Raw genomic sequence first — 18802 nt, 5'->3', positions numbered from 1 at the left:
AACTCACAGACTGCAGGATCATGACCGGCCGGAAGTCAGAAGCTCAACAGATTGAGCCATCCAGGCGCCCCTAGATTGGATTTAAAAAAACAAAAACAAACCCACCAGGTTAAAAATAATACAAAACTCACTTGAGTTAAACAGAGTGAAAGAAAAAAAAACAGAAGAGAAAAGATACTATAATTTGTAACAACTTGTAGGTGGATAGAGCTCTAATGGGTTTTATTTGCATAATCTGGTTTCTGGCAGGACAGAGAATTTAAAGCAGTAATTATTGTGTAGGGATGATTCTTAATGTTTTTGCAAATTTTGTTAGTATCAGCTTGGACCCTTCCATATTAGAGTTTCTCAATTCTATATTAAAAGTAGGCAGCTTAATTTCTTATAGAATTGAGCTATTACACTGTTAGAAGTATATGCAATTTCTAAGCAATACAAAATGAGGGAGGAAAATAAAAATATTTGTTAATATATCAAGCCTTTTTTTTTTTTAACGTTTATTTATTTTTGAGACAGAGAGAGACAGAGCATGAACAGGGGAGGGGCAGAGAGAGAGGGAGACACAGAATCGGAAACAGGCTCCAGGCTCTGAGCCATCAGCCCAGAGCCCGACGCGGGGCTCGAACTCACCGGCCGCGAGATCGTGACCTGAGCCTAAGTCGGACGCCCAACTGACCGAGCCACCCAGGCGCCCCTCAAGCCTTTTTAAAAGCTTGGATACACACCTTACTCAAAAGATTGTCACTGGGCCATTGGAATATATATTTTTTACTGTAGACGCATGTAATTTTTTACATTTATGATATAAAACAGATTTTTATCAGGCAAATGTTAAATATTTTCCTATGAAAATGCCCGTGTTTAATTCTATTGTGCTTAATTGAAGGAAATATTCTGAATTATAAAGATGCTGTTTGGCTCAGATGAAGAAATACACTGTAACAAGCCAGAAATTTGTTGTATATTTCTGAGTTGTATGATCTGGTTAAAAACGGAAGCAATCCAAACCCTACCCATAGTAAATTTAGCAGAGCATAGTTTAAAAATAAACATCTAGATAACACGTCTATTTAAGTAAAAATTCCAACAGACGTTAATATGGCTTACCAGACCTAATAAATCCAAAATTTGGAGGAAATTTATATGAAGCAACATTTTCTTAGAAAGTTGCCCTCTAATTCAAGCAATGCACTGGGAAATTGCACCTTTCTGACATGTGAGTATAAAGAGTTGCCTAGTATTGTTTTCTGGTTTAAAAAGCAATTTTAAGTGCTGTCTGAAGATCAATAATGTAAAAATGTATAATCAGAAGAGCTTAATTCTTCTAAACTCATTGGTTTGTAAAATTGTGTACATTTAATGGGCAAAAAGTTTGGATGACTGTAATATATGTGAAATGAATGTATTAGTGTGTTTTTGCCATAAAAATAAATATTGAAGATATAACTCACGTGTGATTATATTAGTACAATTAAGGCTATTTTGCTGGAGTTTTTTTCACTTTAGATCTTATTGCATAGAGGCACATAATTAGTCCCATTTCCCCATTGGGTTATTTCAAATAAGGTACCAAACCTTAGACGTTTCTGGGAGTAGATGCCAGTCTGTCATCACCTATCTCCGCAGTAATGGAACACTTAGGAGACAGAATGCATCTTGCTGGGGCACCCGGGTGGCTCGGTGGGTTGAGCGTCTGACTCTTGATTTCAGCTGAGGGTCATGTTCCCAGGGTCACCCGCACTGAATGTGGAGCCTGTTTAAGGTTCTCTGTCGCTCTTGCTCTCTTGCTCTCTCACTCTTTCCTTCTCTCTCTCTCCCCCTATGCCCCTCAGCCCTGCTCATGCTCTCTTTAAAAAAATACATAAAAATGTTTACAATGCATCTTGCCAAATAGCCAGCTTCACTAACCAGGGCATTTATGGAACAATTAATATACTTGAAGAATAAACATTTGTTGGGCCACCTGGGTGGCTCAGTCGGTTAAGTGTCTGACGTCGACTCAGATCATGATCTCGTGGCTCGTGAGTTCAAGCCCCGCATCGGGGTCTGTGCTGACAGCTCGGAGCCTGGATCCTGCTTTGGAATCTGTGACTCCCTCTCTCTCTGCCCCTCCCCTGCTAATGTTCTGTCTCTGTCTCTCAAAAAATAAATAAACGTTAAAAAAAAAAAATTTGTTGACGTGCCTCCCAATGATATCCACTTCCCAGCAGGTTGACAGAGCTCCCCTGTAGTGGAACTTGATGTTATTTGTCAAATGTCCACCGCATTTGTTAGTGGGGTTTTTTTTTTTTTTCCCTAGACCAGCAACAGCAGTGCTGGAAACTTACTAGAAATTCAAATTCTCAAAGGTCATGCCAGGTCCGAAAATTCCGAACCCGAAGGTAGGGAGATGGGGCCCAAATTCTCCAGGTGATTCTGATGTACATCAAAGGGTGAAAACCGCCCCCTTCAGGGCTTTAAAAAGCCTCAGGTGGTCCACAGCCCCTCAGGTCGGTATTCCTTATCCAGGCAAACAGGAACGGCACCCTCCGTGGCAAAAGAGACTTTACAGATGTGGTTAAGGTCCTTGAGATGGGGAGACGGGTCATCTGGGTGGGCCCAAACTAGCCACGAGGGACTAAGCGGGAGGCAGGAGAGCCACAGTGTGAGATGTGGTGACAGAAGCAGAGGAGGGTGCGGGAGGGTTGAAGATGCCACGCAGCTGGTCTGCAAGATGCGGGAAGGGGTTGCAAGTGGAGGAGGGGTGGGCGGCCTCTGGAAGCTGGAAGAAGCAAGGCGACAGTCTCCCCTACAGCCTGCAAGAAGAGGTCAGCCCCGGCAGCAGTTTGCTGGACTTCTGGCTTCCAGAACTGTAAGATGATAAAGCTTTCTTTAAGCCACTAAGTTTGTGGTGACTCGTTACAGCAGCAAAAGAAAATGAGCACAACAGTACATTCTTCCTCTCGGGGGGAAATCAGCTCACCGATTGTAGACTCTTGAAAGAACTAGGTGGATATGGAATCCACCGGAAGGGCTGGGTGTTTTCGCCTCCTAACTTGAATGTTGGTGCAAGACAGAATTCCTGAGGCAAAAGGTTGGCTTTGGAGCAAACCTTTACTTATGTCATCTCGAAAGTATCTTCTTCCTGGCCGAAAATTAAACGCGGATTAGTTCTTTGGGGCTATGTCATCATTAGCTGAATCTGCTGCTTTTAAAACATCTGGGAAAAGCAACTTATTAGGCGGTGTCCTGTGTCCAGGGGACTGCTGTCCAGGGCCATCCATATTAGCACGTGAAGGAAGGGTCAACAGTTACCACTGCTTTTAGATCTTAGGTGGCTTTTTTTTAATTAAAAAATTTTAAATGTTTATTTATTTTGATAGAGCAGAGAGGCAGACAGGAGACACAATCCCCAGCAGGGTCTGCACCATCAGCTCAGAGCCCGGTGTGGGGCTCAAACTCACAAACCACGAGATTGTGACCTGAACTGAGATCAAGAGTTGGGCGCTTAACCAACCGAGCCACCCAGGCGCCCCCAAGATATTCTTTCAATTATAATTTCTAAAGCCCTGAAGAATTAAGCCAAGGCTAACTTGGGCATATTAAAACTAAAACCTTTGTCTCATCTAGTCCAAACTCTTAAACCAGGGCCCAGGGTAAATTAAGTCACTGGCAGCTGATTGATCCACTTGGCAAATCATAGTCTTGCCCCATAAAAGCTGCTCCGAGTCTTTTCTGAGTGGCTTCACTGGGGGGTGAGAAATGTGAGTTTTTAAAGGGAAGATGCTAGTTTACATTTTATACCATCTAAAATGTGAGCAAATGAGGAAATCTTCTTGTAATTTAGCAATTTGCTACATTCTCCCTTCCATGGGGAATTGACACTTTCTGAGGGTAAAGAGGAGAGAGGAAAGTTCTGTCCTGTTCTCACCTGTGGCCAACCCTGTCCTCTAGCTCCAACTGTCTCCCTCCATGAACAAATACATTCATTCTCAAGCGGAGACAAAGACCTGGGATCCAAAGAGAAGTAAGTCCCTCGTCTTGAGAAGTCCACAGTCTAGATGGAAGAGAAACTGGGCACATAAACAGCATGACAATTCCCGCTATAGATCTGAGACAGCCCGGATCCCACAGCGGGTGGGACAAATGGGGAAATCAGGCAGGGTCTCCCTGTGTTACAATCTGGACTGTCAGGGAAGGCCCAAGAGAGCAGCACAGGGGAAATGGCATGCAGAGCAGGTAGTGAGAACAAAGGGTGGGAGAGGGAGGGAGGCAGGGGGGAGAGAGAGAGAGAGAGAGAGAGAGAGAAGCTTTGCAATAAAGAACAAGTCATTTGATGTTCTAGACACTTAGGATACTTGGTGGACGATGGCAAGGGATGAGCTGGGAAGGCAGACATAACTTTGTAAAAAATGCAAAGGGACCTGGGCTTTATCTTGTCGGCAAGAGGAAACTCTCAAAGGTTTTTGTTGTTGAAGGGAGTGGTGACATGGTCTGTTTTAGGGTCACAGCGACTGAATATTTCTCACACGACCTATTTAGTTCTTACAGCCTTGCAGCGAAGGCCCTGGAAGTTCACCGCGGTCAACCACCGAGGCCGCCCTGGGTTCTGGTCACAGCTCCCAAGGATCAAACCCCAGGCAGTCTGTGTCGAAAGGCTCACCCATCGAGCCTCTGCGAGCAGAGAGGAGGATGGACTGCGGGAGGAGGCAGAGCCAAGGATGTTAAGCCAGTGTTTCCCAAACTTAACATTCACTTCTCACCTTTGCACGACTTTTACCATATCCAAGAACCATTCTTGATATTTCTTTAAACCAACAAATCTTTCTCAACCTGCATTTTATTTTAGTGTCATTCAAGTGGGCCCCATGTGCAGCACAGAGCCCAACGCAGGGCTTGAACTCACGACCCTGAGCTCGAACCTGAGCTGAGGTCAAGAGTCAGGTGCTTAACCCACTGAGCCACCCAGGCGCCCCTCTACACTTGAATTTTAAAGGGAAACCCGAGGACTACGATAACAAAACACCCTAAAAAGTACAAAAATTAGGATGGGTGATGGTCCTAGAGACAAAAAGCTGTGCCCAGACTTGGCGGAGAAGAGCAGATCTGGCAAAGCAGGCAGGTAGCGACAGGGCCGGGCCCAAGCTCCCAAAGTGGAGCACCAGCAGGACGGCAGCTGCAGCAAAGGGAGGACTTGAGGCGGGGCCGCGAGTCTGAGGCAGCTGCCTGGGTCGTGGGGTAAGGGGTTTGTGGCGGAGAGGCTGGGACTGAAGAAAGGAGCCCTGGAGGCCGAGAGAGGGATGGTGCCCAAGAATGGAGGGGGGGGGGGAGATGACTGATGGGGAGGCCCAGGCTGGGAGCCAAGCCTAGGGTTGAGGTTGAGGATATTTCAGGAGGTCGAAGAGGACTGTGGGATGGGAAAGGGAGGCGTCGCTCAGAAGGTTAAGGGGAAGAACTGCACAGGTGGGAGCTGAGGGGAAGGTGTGGCTGAGGAAGGGCTGCAGCCCGGGGGTGACTCGGGCATAAGACACTAGGGGGGAGTGGGTTGGGTGCTCAGCCCCACCGTGTTGCACTTTGCAGCTTGTCCCTGAGCCTGAATCGTGAACACAGCGGTGACAGCTTCCCAGGAGCGAGACAGACCTGTCACCCACGTGGCACCAGAAATCAGCTCGAATACCTCAGTGGTGTGCACTACCTTTGTGGAAACACTGGTCTGGACAGGGGATGATAAAAGCCCGAGTTAAAGACCAGGATGCTTAGAGGCCGGTGCTAAGTTTTTAGAACATCTGGGCGATTGGGGCGCCTGAGTGGCTCGGTTGGTTAAGGGGCCAACTTCGATTCAGGTCACGATCTCACGGTTCGTGGGTTTGAGCCCTGCTTCGGGCTCTGCGCTGACAGCTCCATGGCTGGAGCCTGCTTCGGATTCTGTCTCCCTCTCTGCTCCTCCTGCGCGTGTGCTCTGTCTCTCAAAACTGAATAAACGTAAAAAAAAAAAAAAAAAAAAAAAAAAAAAAAAGAAAGAAAGAAAAGAACATCTGGGTTATCATTATTCAGTTACATTATTGTAAGTGGCTGAAAAGACATGAATAGAGGTAAGTCTTCTGAGGCAGATCTTAATAGCCAAGATCCCCACTTGTGGGTACAAAAGCGAGAGTATCAGACTAGGTTGATAGAATGTTTGCCCTCGTAAGAAGGGACACTTTTTCACATAGATGACACACTGTTCTAGTTCACTGATAACCAGAAAGTCCTTGAAGCTTTAGATACTGCAAGAAAGTGACAAAGAAGAAATTAAAGAGATTAGAGACCAGGCTTAATGTTTCGAGATCCGTGCAGATCATAAACCATTTCCCACTGCATACAAAATCACTTAGGTCTGGGTGAAACACGCTCCCCCGAAAAGCAACTTTAGAAATTGGGGCCAACAGATCCTAGGGAGACCACAGTGATTCTCACCTTCCATAGCCGTGTATAATATCTGCACCCCTCAAGTGTGGGCAGCACCTATGACTTCCTTCTAATGATGGCAGGTCATTCCTGTGGTTGCATCGTTGATATGGGACTCTATCTCACTAGCAGTCTCTCTCCCGTTAGCCTTAAAGAAGCAAGCAGCCACGTTGTGAGCTGCCTGCAGAGGGGGCCGAGTGGGAGGGAACGGTGGACAGCTTCTAGAAGCTGAGGGCAGCTGATGGCCAAAGGGGAAGGAATTCTGCCAACAACTGAAAGGAGTCTGAAGCAGATTCTCGCCCCAGTCAAGCCTCCAAATTAGCCCACAGGCCCAACTGACGCCTGAATTATAGCCTTGAGAGACCCAGAGCAGGCACGTCTAGGTTGTGTAGACTCTTGATCCACACCCATTGTGGGATAAATAATACGTGTGTGTAGTTTGATGCTGCTAAATTTATGGTAATTTATTATGGAGCATAGAAAGCAAATACAGAAATCTTAATATATAAAAGAGAAAAAAATGGGAGAAAAGGAACACTGGATGATTGGTCATTTGGGATATTTATTAATGAAGATCAAATATCCAAAGGGCAATCCTCAATGCTCATTTCCATGATTTTAAGAGTTGGTCCTTCCATGTCACGACTGTTGTCACCTTGGACACCGTGAAGTTGAAGGGACGGGGAGAGTTCGGGGCTCAGACAACATAATTCATTCGAGGTCTCCACCTTTTCAGTGTCACTGTCGCCTTCAATGACATTCACAGAGGTTTCTTGGTCTGTTAAACTGTCTGAGACACTTGAATTTTTTTCATCCGAAATTGAAGGTCCGGGATTTGCTTCATCATTCACTTGTTGAATTATAACCCCTTCTGAATACTTCGATTTGTAGACGGGCAGGAAAAATTCATCCGGTGAGGAGAGTTTCTCGTTCTCACCCTTCGGTACGGATAGTAACATATCCAAAGCTTTTTGGTATTGCTGACGCTCCTGTTGAATTGTGGCATCGTGGTTACTTTTATGATCATTTTCTTCTGAGTCCTCAGCCTGTTCAAAACCGAGTAAATTCAGCATATCGACATCATCCAGCTTTACTAAGTTTTCCTTGGATGTGCAGCCTAAGTCCACCTTCAGGATACGCAGCAGGTGGCGCATTTTTCCCTAGGATTAAGACAAGAATAATGACATTAGCTGAGCTAGTCACACTGAACTACTTTTGTGGGCAGTGCTGTTAATCTCAGCAGGATTAATACTTACTTCACGCACGCTCCCCGCCCCCGCCACGCACACAAAAGGTACAAGGGCAAAACCGCTCTTGTTTTTAATACATTCTTTGAGGCTATGGAAAAACTTCAAAATTCTTTCTATATTAGAATTTTTCTAATGAATGTCTGAAGAAAGACAAACCTCCTCCAAATGATGTTTATTTTGTTTTATGTGTCGCTCAAATAGTCGTTCTAAAAACCTGAAAGATAAATAGAAATGTTAATGTCTCAAAATCATAAAATCAACCAAATACAAAATGGTCATGCAATAACAAAACTGCTAAAGGTTGGAAAATATTTTTCAGATTATTCTTTTTCTTTGCAAAACTAAACACTAATCCTTCCCTGTTCTGTCAAGTTCTCTGATTTGGGAGCTAGTATGGGTCTTAAGTTATATTACAGACACCATTGTTTCTGAAAGAGTATATACCACTTATACTTCTGTGAATATTTTATTTTATTTTATTTTTTGTGTTTTATTTATTTATTTATTTGTTTTTCAATATATGAAGTTTATTGTCAAATTGGTTTCCATACAACACCCAGTGCTCACCCCAAAAGGTGCCCTCCTCAATACCCATCACCCACCCTCCCCTCCCTCCTACCCCCCCATCAGCCCTCAGTTTGTTCTCAGTTTTTAAGAGTCTCCTATGCTTTGGCTCTCTCCCACTCTAACCTTTTTTTTTTTTTCCTTCCCCTCCCCCATGGGTTCCTGTTAAGTTTCTCAGGATCCATATAAGAGTGAAACCATATAGTATCTGTCTTTCTCTGTATGGCTTATTCTGTGAATATTTTAAATGAGGTCCAACAGTTCCCTTCCCTCTGCCCTCGCCACAAAACAAAAACTTTTTTCTTTTTTCTCTCACCCACGTATGCACACAACAGATGCCTTTCCTCCCCTTGTGTCTCACATCCACAACCCCCCCAAACCAAACCCTAAAGAAAATTCTCTTACATGGAATTATTTTATAATGCTTCCTAAATTATACTTGAAAAAAATTCCACTGATGGTAAATCCACATAATAACCTAAAAGCTATTACTTATTAAGTACCACTAAGGGCTAGACATTTGTGCTAGACACATAATCATTATACCCCCAATCATGACCAATATTGGGAGAAAGGTATTGTAAAGATCATTTTAAAGATGAGAAAATAATCTAAGATGATAACTTCCTCTCTCCTAAGGTCCAAAACCATTAAGAGAATTTAACCCAGATGTGTCTGGCTCCAGAGAAATTCTTCTCGCAACTATACCACACTTGTGGTGCTTATCATATGAATGTATCTATACCTTTGCTGAAAACTCATTTGTTGCCATTTTTTATTATCAATGAAATTAGCTAATCTTAGATTTAGTAGTTCTGAATTACTTAGCCATTTTTAAAAAGCCCAAGGAATCCATATTCTACCCTTTACAAACAATACATACTGTTTGGGTATCAATTTTGTTTTTCTAATCAACTTTATATTTTGAACATCCTTCTGTATCAATAAATTCACTTCATTTTTTTTAAAGTTCATTTATTTTGAGAGAGAGAAGGAGTACAAGTGGGGGAGGGGCAGAGAGAGAGAAAGAGAGAGAGAGAGAGGGAGAGAGAGAGAGAGAGAGAGAGAGAGGATGAATCCCAAGCAGGCTCCATGGTGTTAGGGCAGAGTCCAATGGGGGGCTCGATCCCACAAATCGCTAGATCATGGCCCCAGCTGAGATTAAGAGTTGGACACTCAACCGACTGAGCCACCCAGGCGCCCCCTGAAAACATTTTTAACCACTTAAAAAAATTTTTTTTAAATTTATTTATTTTGAGACAGAGAGACAGAATGCGTGTGAGTGGGAAGAGGAGCAGAAAGAGAGAGAATCCTGAGCTGACAGCATGGAGCCTGACACAGGGCTCGATCCCATGAACCACAAGATCAGGTCCTGAGCTAAAATCAACAGTTGGATGCTTAATCAGCTGAGCCACCTGGGTGACCCCCGTTAACGACTTTTTTTAAATGAAAGAAGTAAATAGAATACTATATTAAAAAAAAAAAACTTAGCTCTTTTTGGTATATCTTTTTATAGCAATAAAAAATGTTTGCTTTAATTAAAAAAAAACTTCACATAAGAATAGAAATAATTCATTAGAAATGTTGTACTTGACATAATACAACAGAGAAAGCATGTACACAACATGGAATTCTAAGATATGCAACATAAAGTGCACCTCACTGCCCAGTGAACTTTAGATGAATAAATGTTCAAGCTGACCCAGGATCACACAGTTTCCTTAAGATGTGCAATATCGAATCTGGTTTTGCAAACTTCCATTTCACTTACAGTGTGTCAACCTAGCCTTTAATTTGTGCTCACTTTACTAGTAACAGTTGTTAACAAAAATGCTTGGTTTGGATTCTTGTGACAAGTTTCAAATAGTAAAATGAGGTAATGGATCTTTGCAAATAAGAAGCAAAAATTCAGTTCACTAGTCTATATAACTAAGAGATATAAAATAGTAATTTTTGTTTTTATGTAGACTCTATGGGATTTTTACATGGATGACAATGTTGTCTGTGAATAAAGACAGTTTTACGTCTTTCTTTCAAATAAGGATATCATTTTTCTTCTTTTTCTTTTTTTTGTGATAGATTTTTTAAATTGAAGTATAACTGACATACATTATATTGGTGTCAGGTGTACAACATAATGATTCCATATTTGTATGTATTGTAAAATGATCACCCAAATAAGTCTAGTGAACATCCATTACCACACCGTTACAGAATTTTTTCCTTGTGATGAGAACTTTTAAGATTTATTCTCTCAGCAGCTTTCAAATATGCAACACAGTGCTATTAACTATACCCACCGCCCTGTACATGTATTATATCCCCATGACTTATTTATGTTATAACTGGGAGTTGTACCTTTGACCACCTTTACCCATTTTGCCCGCCCCCACCCTGGCAACCGCCAAGCTGCTCTCTGCGTCTAAGAGATACAACCGTATTTAAATGAGTAAAACCTCTGTTCTCTCCTGTAACTCCCCAAACTGTGAACTTGCCTCATATAGTGTGAATTAAACATTCTTGACAATTTGCTACCAGTTATAAGATTATGTCCCCCCAAGAAAGCACTATAATTTTTCATTTCCTAGGATGGGGAAATAACTTAAAAAAAATTAACCTCATAAAGAAGAGTATTTAATGTACTGTTCGACCGCCATAATTAAAAAATCTAACCTGTTTGAAAATAAACCAAGTTTCAGAATTTCATCTGTTACATCTTCAATGAAACTCAGATACAACAGTTCTTCCTCACTGTGAAGACAAAGCAGTACACAGCATATAATTATTTCCTACTTACTCTGAAAACTACAGGAAATATGAGTACTTAATTAGGAACATCTATCTCTGCTATGACAAATGTACTGCTATCTCATATTACTAACAGGAATAATATAAAACAAACTATGTCTATCTTCTATTTTTTTTTTTTTTAATGTTTATTTTTGAGAGAGAGGCAGAGAGAGAGGGAGACACAGAATCTGAAGCAGGCTCCAGGCTTGAAGCTGTCAGCACAGAGCCTGATGCGGGCAGGGCTCGAACTCACAAACTGTGAGATCATGACCTGAGCCGAAGTTGGATGCTTAAGTGAAGGAGCCACCCAGGGGCCCCATCATATATATATATATATATATATATTTTTTTTTTTTTTTTTTTTTTTTGAGAGAGAGATACAGCATAAGCAGGGAAGGGGCAGAGAGAGAGGGGGAGTGAATTGTAAGAAAAATTAGCATTCAGTCCTGACTGATTTAATAATGGTTTGTGTGATTCTCTTTTTTGTTTATTTATTTATTTTGAGAGAGACCGAGACAGTGCGAGTAGGGGAGGAGCAGAGAGAGAAAGAATCCCAAGCAGGCTCTGCACTGCCAGCCCAGAGCCCGACGTGGGGCTCGATCCCATGAAGTGGGAGATCACGACCTGAGCCAAAACCAAGAGTAGATCTCTTAACTGACTGAACCACCCAGGTGCCCCATGATTCTTAATTCTTGATTTTCCCTAGGCACAACGAAGAGGTCAAAAAGATCTTACTCAGAGTGGAGTTTTCTCTCTGGAGGAAACTGCAAAGAATACTGACATACTGCTCTGGAAACAGAAAATGACAACATTTGAACAAAACAATGATTGGCATGCAGTAAGTATTCAGTAATATTATATATCAGTAATAATAGATTGTAGAATTTTTAAAGTACTTTCATATCCGTGATACGATCTCATCTTCAGAACAGCCCTGTTTGGTATATGGGGTCGGTATTATCTTCCCACTGACTGATGAGTTCACCAGGGGGCAGAAAGGTTGGGTAACTTACCGAAGTCATGTTGTTAGTAAGTAGCAGAGATATTCTGAACTAGTCATGTTGTTAGTAAGTAGCAGAGATATTCTGAACTAGTCATGTTGTTAGTAAGTAGCAGAGATATTCTGAACTAGTCTTGGGAACTACAAATTCACAATCCTTTTTAAAACTGGACTACAGCACTTATCTAGGATACATAATTTTACTTTGACTACAGTTAACATGTAAATAATGCTGGAGACAGATATTTCCCTATGAAAGACTGTTTTTTAAGCTGATTATTATACTAAATTTTGTCATTATTTAGTTATATCATCATTAGTTAATTCCAAGCTTTTTATTTAGGTATGCTTAATTAAAATATTTTACTTTTTAGATAGAAACTACTAGAAAAGATAAATATTCCTTTCTTTAGGGCATTCTTTATGTTCATTGCAGAGACGCTTAAGAGTTAGCTTATAAATCTTCTGAGCACTGAGGCATCATGAAGGTCAGCGGTGAACTGCCCACAGCCTTGCAGGCACCATCTCCCTGGGGGAAGGGCCTGGGCTCTGAGGGATCACAAGGGCTTGCCTTCTGGTCGGCTGTATGACACCTCATTCTTGCCTCTTTTTAATCTCTAGCCCTTTTTTACTTCCACCTTCTTCATCTCATATATAATCTCTGACTCTGGAAATGCATTTGACAGCTGAAACTATCAAAGGCATTTTTGCTAAGCCATCATTTTTGTTTAGGTGCTGTATTCCGTGATTACGAAATACGATGGGTAGTCTGAAAAACAGTGCCCAGTACATAGCAGGGACAGATAAAACCCCAGCACTTGGTGAATATTCACAATCATGAATTAGGAGTCCTCAGATTGTGAGGTTCTTCAGTATTATTTCTGCCATGTAAACTGGTTAGCATCACTGCTAGAGGATTTGCCTTGAGGAAAAAATCCTTTTTCCTACGAAGAGCAGTGGCATATAAAACAAGCCAGTGCCCCCGCTTTTTTCATTAATGAATTAGCAAAACAAGTTCATTTACACTTTTACTGAGTACCTACTTTGTAAAAGTGTTAGTAAAACTAACACTGCTACTGAATTGTATAACACCAAAATAGATTAGAGTTCACGTAATTAAAATAGTACTTATGTTGCAAATATCGGATGTCTGTTACACAGGAAAGCAGTTAAATCTACAGTTGAAATGACTTCTGTAAATTGTTTACCTTGGTGAGGAACACTGGAAAGTTCCACCTTTAATCTCATCCCATGGTAAGTCATGCCCTTGTAAGGGTAAAGGAGTTATTTTTCCTTTGGTATCATATGTCATACAATTAGATGCCTGGGAATGAGAAGAATCGGTCTTTATTTTGCTTCAAGAATACATTATGAAAGCAGAAATAAAGCAAAACAGCAAACTTCAAAAAAGTCAAGGAGGGGCGCCTGGGATTCTCTCTCTCCCTCTCTTTGTGCCCCTTCCCCGTTCACGCTCTCTCTCTCAAAATCAACTTAAAAAAAAAAAAAAAAAAGTCAAGGAAACAAAGTGGAGACATCCAGTAAATAAAAGTGACTGCTATATTATAACAAAGGATGTTTTTAGAATACATTTTCTACCCAATTAAGACTTCTTTCTTAAGTTTATTTAAAGTAAGGTAAGACAACTGCTTATTTCTTACATTTTAATGAGGGATATATATTTTTTTAATTTTTAAATTTTATTTAAATCCAAGTTAGTTAACATATAGTGTAATAATGATTTCAGGAGAATTTAATGATTCATCACTTACATACAACACCCAGTGCTCATCCCAACAAGTGCCCTCCTTAGTGCCCATCACCCATCTAGTCCAACCCCTACCCACCTCCCTCCATCTACCCTCAGGTTGTTCTCTATATTCTAGAGTCTTAATGAGGGATATTTTAAATCTGTTAAAGAATTACCACAAATAAACATGCAAAGAGAAAAATGAAGCAAATGTGCAAGTTTTAAGTAAACCTGAGAAAAAATATCCCATTATAACAAATTCAAACAGCTCATTCGTGTCAAATGTCCATGTATCAACTACGGAGAAGCAGTGGTAGTTCTGGTGGTTCCGTCGATACTATTAACACACACAAATATCGGCAGCTTATTTTTATAGAACCCTTACTACGAGCTGCATCCGTGGCAAGCATTTCCTTGCAGTATTAGATGAGTCTTTACGGTGCTCATTCATGCACAGTGCTGCTAGAATTTGGTCTGACCCTCATGACCTTCAAGCAGACCGCTGGGGGCAAGGATTATGGAGTAACGGGACACACCATTTCCTTACCAGGTTATGGATGGACAAGCATTTGGAGCACAACGTCATGAAAATGGACTTACTTCATTTATTTAGCTACCTACTGAGCTAACTTTCTTCCTAAATCTCAAGCTAGTCACAGTCCTCCTCTACTGACCCCTTCTCGGGCAAGGCACTTTACCTATATCAATTATTCCTTGATAAGTGACCCTGCACAGTAAATACAGTTTCTCTTGATGCAAAACTCTGCTCTCAGAGGATAAGGGATTTGCCCTCAGGCTCTGAGTGGCAGGGCCCATGTCAAACAGGTATTAATGGCTGACATGGAAACCTACAATTCGTATTCAGAAGGGAAGATGGAAGTTCAGTATGATTATATTTTATTCTTTTTTTTTTTAAGTTCATTTATTTATTTTGAGAGAGAGAGAGGCAGAGAGACAGAATCCCAAGCAGACTCTGCACTGTCAGTGCAGAGCCTGACATGGGGCTCAAACTCACGAACTGTGAGATCATGACCTGAACTGAAGTTGGATGCTTAACCAACTGAGCCACCCAGGCACCCCTATATTTTATTCTCTTATTTTCGAGTCTGTGTTTGACATTTTAATAGACAAACTGTTTTTGCAAACAAATATAAATTAGGATACAAGTGTATGATTAACACTCCCAAAATAAAAAATAAAAACAATCAGTTTATGTGAAAATCAGACTTAAAGCTGTAATATTTTAAAAGAAATGACTGCTGGGTCGCCCGGGTGTCTCAGTTGGTTAAGGGTCAGATTCTTGATTTCGGCACAGGTCATGGTCTTGTGGTTCGTGGGTTCAAGCCCTGCGTTGGGCTCTGTGCTGACAATGAAGAGCCTACTTGGGATTCTCTCTTTCTCCTCTCTCTCTTGCCCCTCCCCAGCTTGTGTTCACATTTTCTCTCTCAAAATAAATAAACATGCTTAAGAAAATAAAAGAAATGACTGCTGAACACTCAAAACGTACACAGTGTAAAACAGAGCCTATGGTCCAGAAAAAAGTAAAAGCAAATGTAAGGGGTGATATCCACCTATTCTCATAAAATGTGTAATTTCCAATAATATAATCAGTGGCAATTCTTCAAAAGAAAAATTACAGGCATAGAAATTAAAATGACTTCTATACAGCTCTTCTGGTTCCTTTAGTATCCAAATCTGCATCTTTGAAGCAACATTTAAGGTATTTTATTCACCCATTCCTCTATCTAGCAGGCCAATCAACCATCTAGAAAAGATGCTAACAACAAATGACTTCTCAGACGGGGCAGGATCCATCTGGCCGCTCAAAAGGAGCAACAGGCCTTTGTAAATAGGTAGTCTTTCTCCATGCTGGTGACATCATATGCGAGAAGTGTCACTGAGAGATTCTTGAAGTCCAAATAGCTATACATATCCTATTAAGTGAAAGTGGCTGTAATTCCAATGCAGCACACAGAGAGATCTCATTTTTATTACCTGCTTTATGTTCTTTTCTGAATCTGTGAAGTTCTTGGTCTCAAATGCCTCAAAATCAGATTTAAAGCTGTAATATTTTAAAAGGAATAGTTGTCAAGCTTTCAAAATACAAATACCGTGGTATGATAACAAGTTTACTGTCTTAAAAACCCCTCAAACTAAGAGATGAAATCCATCTATTCTTATAAAATGTGTAATTTCTGATTATATAATCAGGAAACAGATATGGTTTGGATTACACAGCTTCCTTTTCCTTTTTTTCAGTAGCAGCTAGATTTCAGCTGGATAGAATGGGACCAGGGACATGGGAACTATTATCCTCCAAAGTGGTCATAAATACAATCAGAAAAGGATATGATATGCTTGCTTTCCTCATTCCCCTCCACTCTTTAATCCTTGGGATTAAACGTACGCAGACTCATCTGATATTTCTGTACCTCTTATCTGTACCTAGAGAAAAGAATACTAGAGCTAAATTGTTTTTTGCTTTCTAAAATTAACTAATACTTAGGATGAGGTAAATAGCTCTTTATATAGCACCAGGAAAAACCATCACAAGTCAGCTAACACTAAATACTTTATAAGATTTGTTTGTTTCTTCAATCATTTGGCAAACTTTTACTGAATATTCATTATATGCCAGGCACTATCATATATGAAAACATTATTGAGGCAAAATCTATGGAATTTCCAGAAGTTACCCCAATTGCCTGAATTATTCCTGGGGAGTTGCTCCTATGTAACAGTGGAGTTGAATATTTGTAGGGAAGGGAACCCAGGGAGAGTCAGAGAATCAGCTGTCCTCTTTCCCTCTCTAGCCCACTGTTTTGCCATTTTTAAAATGAAGCAATAGACATATTTACACAAATGCTACTTGATGACATATTTTAAGGATTCTCTGAAAGTATATTTAAAAGCACATACCATGTTTGGAACAATAAATTAAACTATGTAACATTCCTGTTTGTAAGGAAAGCTTGACAAGTTTAATAGGTACTTTTCAACAATGACTTGGGCAGTTCTAGTGACACATGCAAAAGGAAAAGACATTAATCTCATTCCAATCAAAAAGGAACTCCCAGACCTTCAGTCGGGCATGGTAGGTACATGACATAAAGTAAGGAATATTATTACTATTTAATTTCTACAACACCCTGAAGGACTTACTGTTGGCTGTGAATGGGCCATACCTGCTTAAATCAGTCTGGGTTTCCGCTTCTATCCGCTGATCTGTAAACTCCTTTTTTCTTTTGGCAGGCGTATAATATCGGTAATGTGACAGGAAAGATTTTGCTTCTGTTTTTAAAGTGCGTGGAGTGAATGGCAACTGTCTGTTGGAAAAGAGCTCAGAGTGTTTATCCAAAAGGTCCCCACTCGGTGCTTTTGAAATAACTAACTGAAACCGATGGGTATTTGGGCGCGTGCTCCTGGGCCCTCTGCCGTACGGAGTTCCAGAGCACGGTTTCCTAGGCCCAGAGGGGGTGTAGTCCACGTTGAACACGGAGGAACCGGAGTTCTTCTCAGTACCATTTGTGAGGACTTTATCAGATTTAGGTAGATTCAACTGCAGTCTCTCTGAAGAAGTTACTGGTGACCTTGTGAAGGATGGAAATCCATTCACTTCTCCGATTAACACGTCTTCATCTTGTGGTTCTCCTGAAGGCTGAAAACATTTGGTTTGCTACAAATTCTCATAACTGGGGATCTCTCCAGATTATATACCCAAAAATGGTTGCCTTAGGAGGTCTAGAGAACTATACATTCCTGAAGGTGTTAGCATTGATAGAACTTCTATTCAAGGTTTTGAATTATTAATATATAATAATATAATTCTAAACATAAGTAAGACCAGTCATTTTTCTTTCTGAAACTAAAAAAAAAGCAATTATTTACATCTACCTATATCTGGTCTTGAACTTGTACATTGACATCTACAGGTAGATCTCAGCTTTATCTGAAGGTTTCCAAACCACCTGTGCGCACCAATCCCCTTCTCAACCACTGCTGGTGGCAGCACCCCCCTTCCCATCAGGCCTTTAGGGCAATCTCCGGGGCCAGCGGCGCCTGAGACTTGAAGGCTTTGAAGAAATGAAAAGGAACTTCTCTCCACTTCTCCTCACAAGTGGGGAGAGCCGAAAGGGAAGGCGTTTTGGACTGCTCCATTTCTTTTTGGTTTACTTTTGGAAGAACCATTTCTACAGGGTATCCAGAAAATCTTAAAACGTAGATAATATTTTATTCTTTTACAGGGTGGATGTCCAAGAAGCTCTGTCTATGATTCCAGACTTTATGGACACCTGTGTATGCATTACAGAACTTTGAGGCACTTTATTAGGTAGAGGGGAAGTTACATAGAAGTCACGGATTCTGAGGTGACAATGACTAGGATTTAGCTGTTACATCTGTCCTACAAGCTCACGGGGAGAAAAACAAGAGAAACATGAATAAGCCGAGTAAGAGAATAGCTGAGTGCTTCTTGTGTGCAAGGTACTGTTCTTGCCATTGAGTAGAATAAAAGAGAACGATTAGAACTTCTATCACTGCTGCTAGTGGGTTACTATGCTTACGATGTGTAAGGTATAGTTCTAATTAATTTACATGCACAACTCATTTCATCCTCACATCAACTTCTGGGTGGTAATACAAATACTACTTAAAAAAAATTTTTTTAAACGTTTATTTATTTTTGAGACAGAGACACAGCATGAGCAGGGGAGGGTCAGAGAGAGAGGGAGACACAGAATCCGAAGCCGGCTCCAGGCTCCGAGCTGTCAGCACAGAGCCTGACACTGGGCTCGAACTCACAAACCGTGAGATCATGACCTGAGCCGAAGTCGGATGCTTAACTGACTGAGCCACCCAGGTGCCCCAAATACTACTTTGATTTCAGAGATGAAGAAAATGAGGCCGTGCAGGGTCTCACAGATTTGAACCCAGGCTGAGCTTATGCTCTCCACGATGACATCATATTATCTATTATAAAGACTCAATTGAAAATTATATATTTCAGGTTTTTAAAAAATAAACTCT

At 41.0% G+C, this 18802-nt stretch overlaps 1 protein-coding gene across 9 annotated transcripts in view; it reads right to left on the bottom strand.

Annotated features, from left to right (window-relative positions):
* Window positions 1-6968: 6968 nt before the first annotated feature.
* The window catches only part of SPATA7 (spermatogenesis associated 7), a 43132-nt gene continuing 31298 nt past the window's right edge, over window positions 6969-18802 (bottom strand). For 7 of the 9 annotated variants that reach the window (XM_045060344.1, XM_045060339.1, XM_045060340.1 and 4 more), the window contains 7 exons: window positions 16963-17453; window positions 15773-15839; window positions 13239-13354; window positions 11766-11819; window positions 10914-10991; window positions 7833-7890; window positions 6969-7586 (listed from right to left, as the gene is read on the bottom strand). In XM_045060344.1, the coding sequence (XP_044916279.1) occupies window positions 7002-7586; window positions 7833-7890; window positions 10914-10991; window positions 11766-11819; window positions 13239-13354; window positions 15773-15839; window positions 16963-17453 (1449 nt within the window). In that variant the 3' untranslated portion in view covers window positions 6969-7001. The remainder of the gene's footprint in view (window positions 7587-7832; window positions 7891-10913; window positions 10992-11765; window positions 11820-13238; window positions 13355-15772; window positions 15840-16962; window positions 17454-18802) is intronic. The other 2 variants (XM_003987902.5, XM_011283428.3) reach the window with 1 other exon arrangement.

The sequence above is a fragment of the Felis catus genome, chromosome B3 (assembly GCF_018350175.1).
Source record: "Felis catus isolate Fca126 chromosome B3, F.catus_Fca126_mat1.0, whole genome shotgun sequence".
Lineage (NCBI taxonomy): Eukaryota > Metazoa > Chordata > Mammalia > Carnivora > Felidae > Felis > Felis catus.
This window is presented reverse-complemented; position numbering and strand designations above follow the sequence as displayed.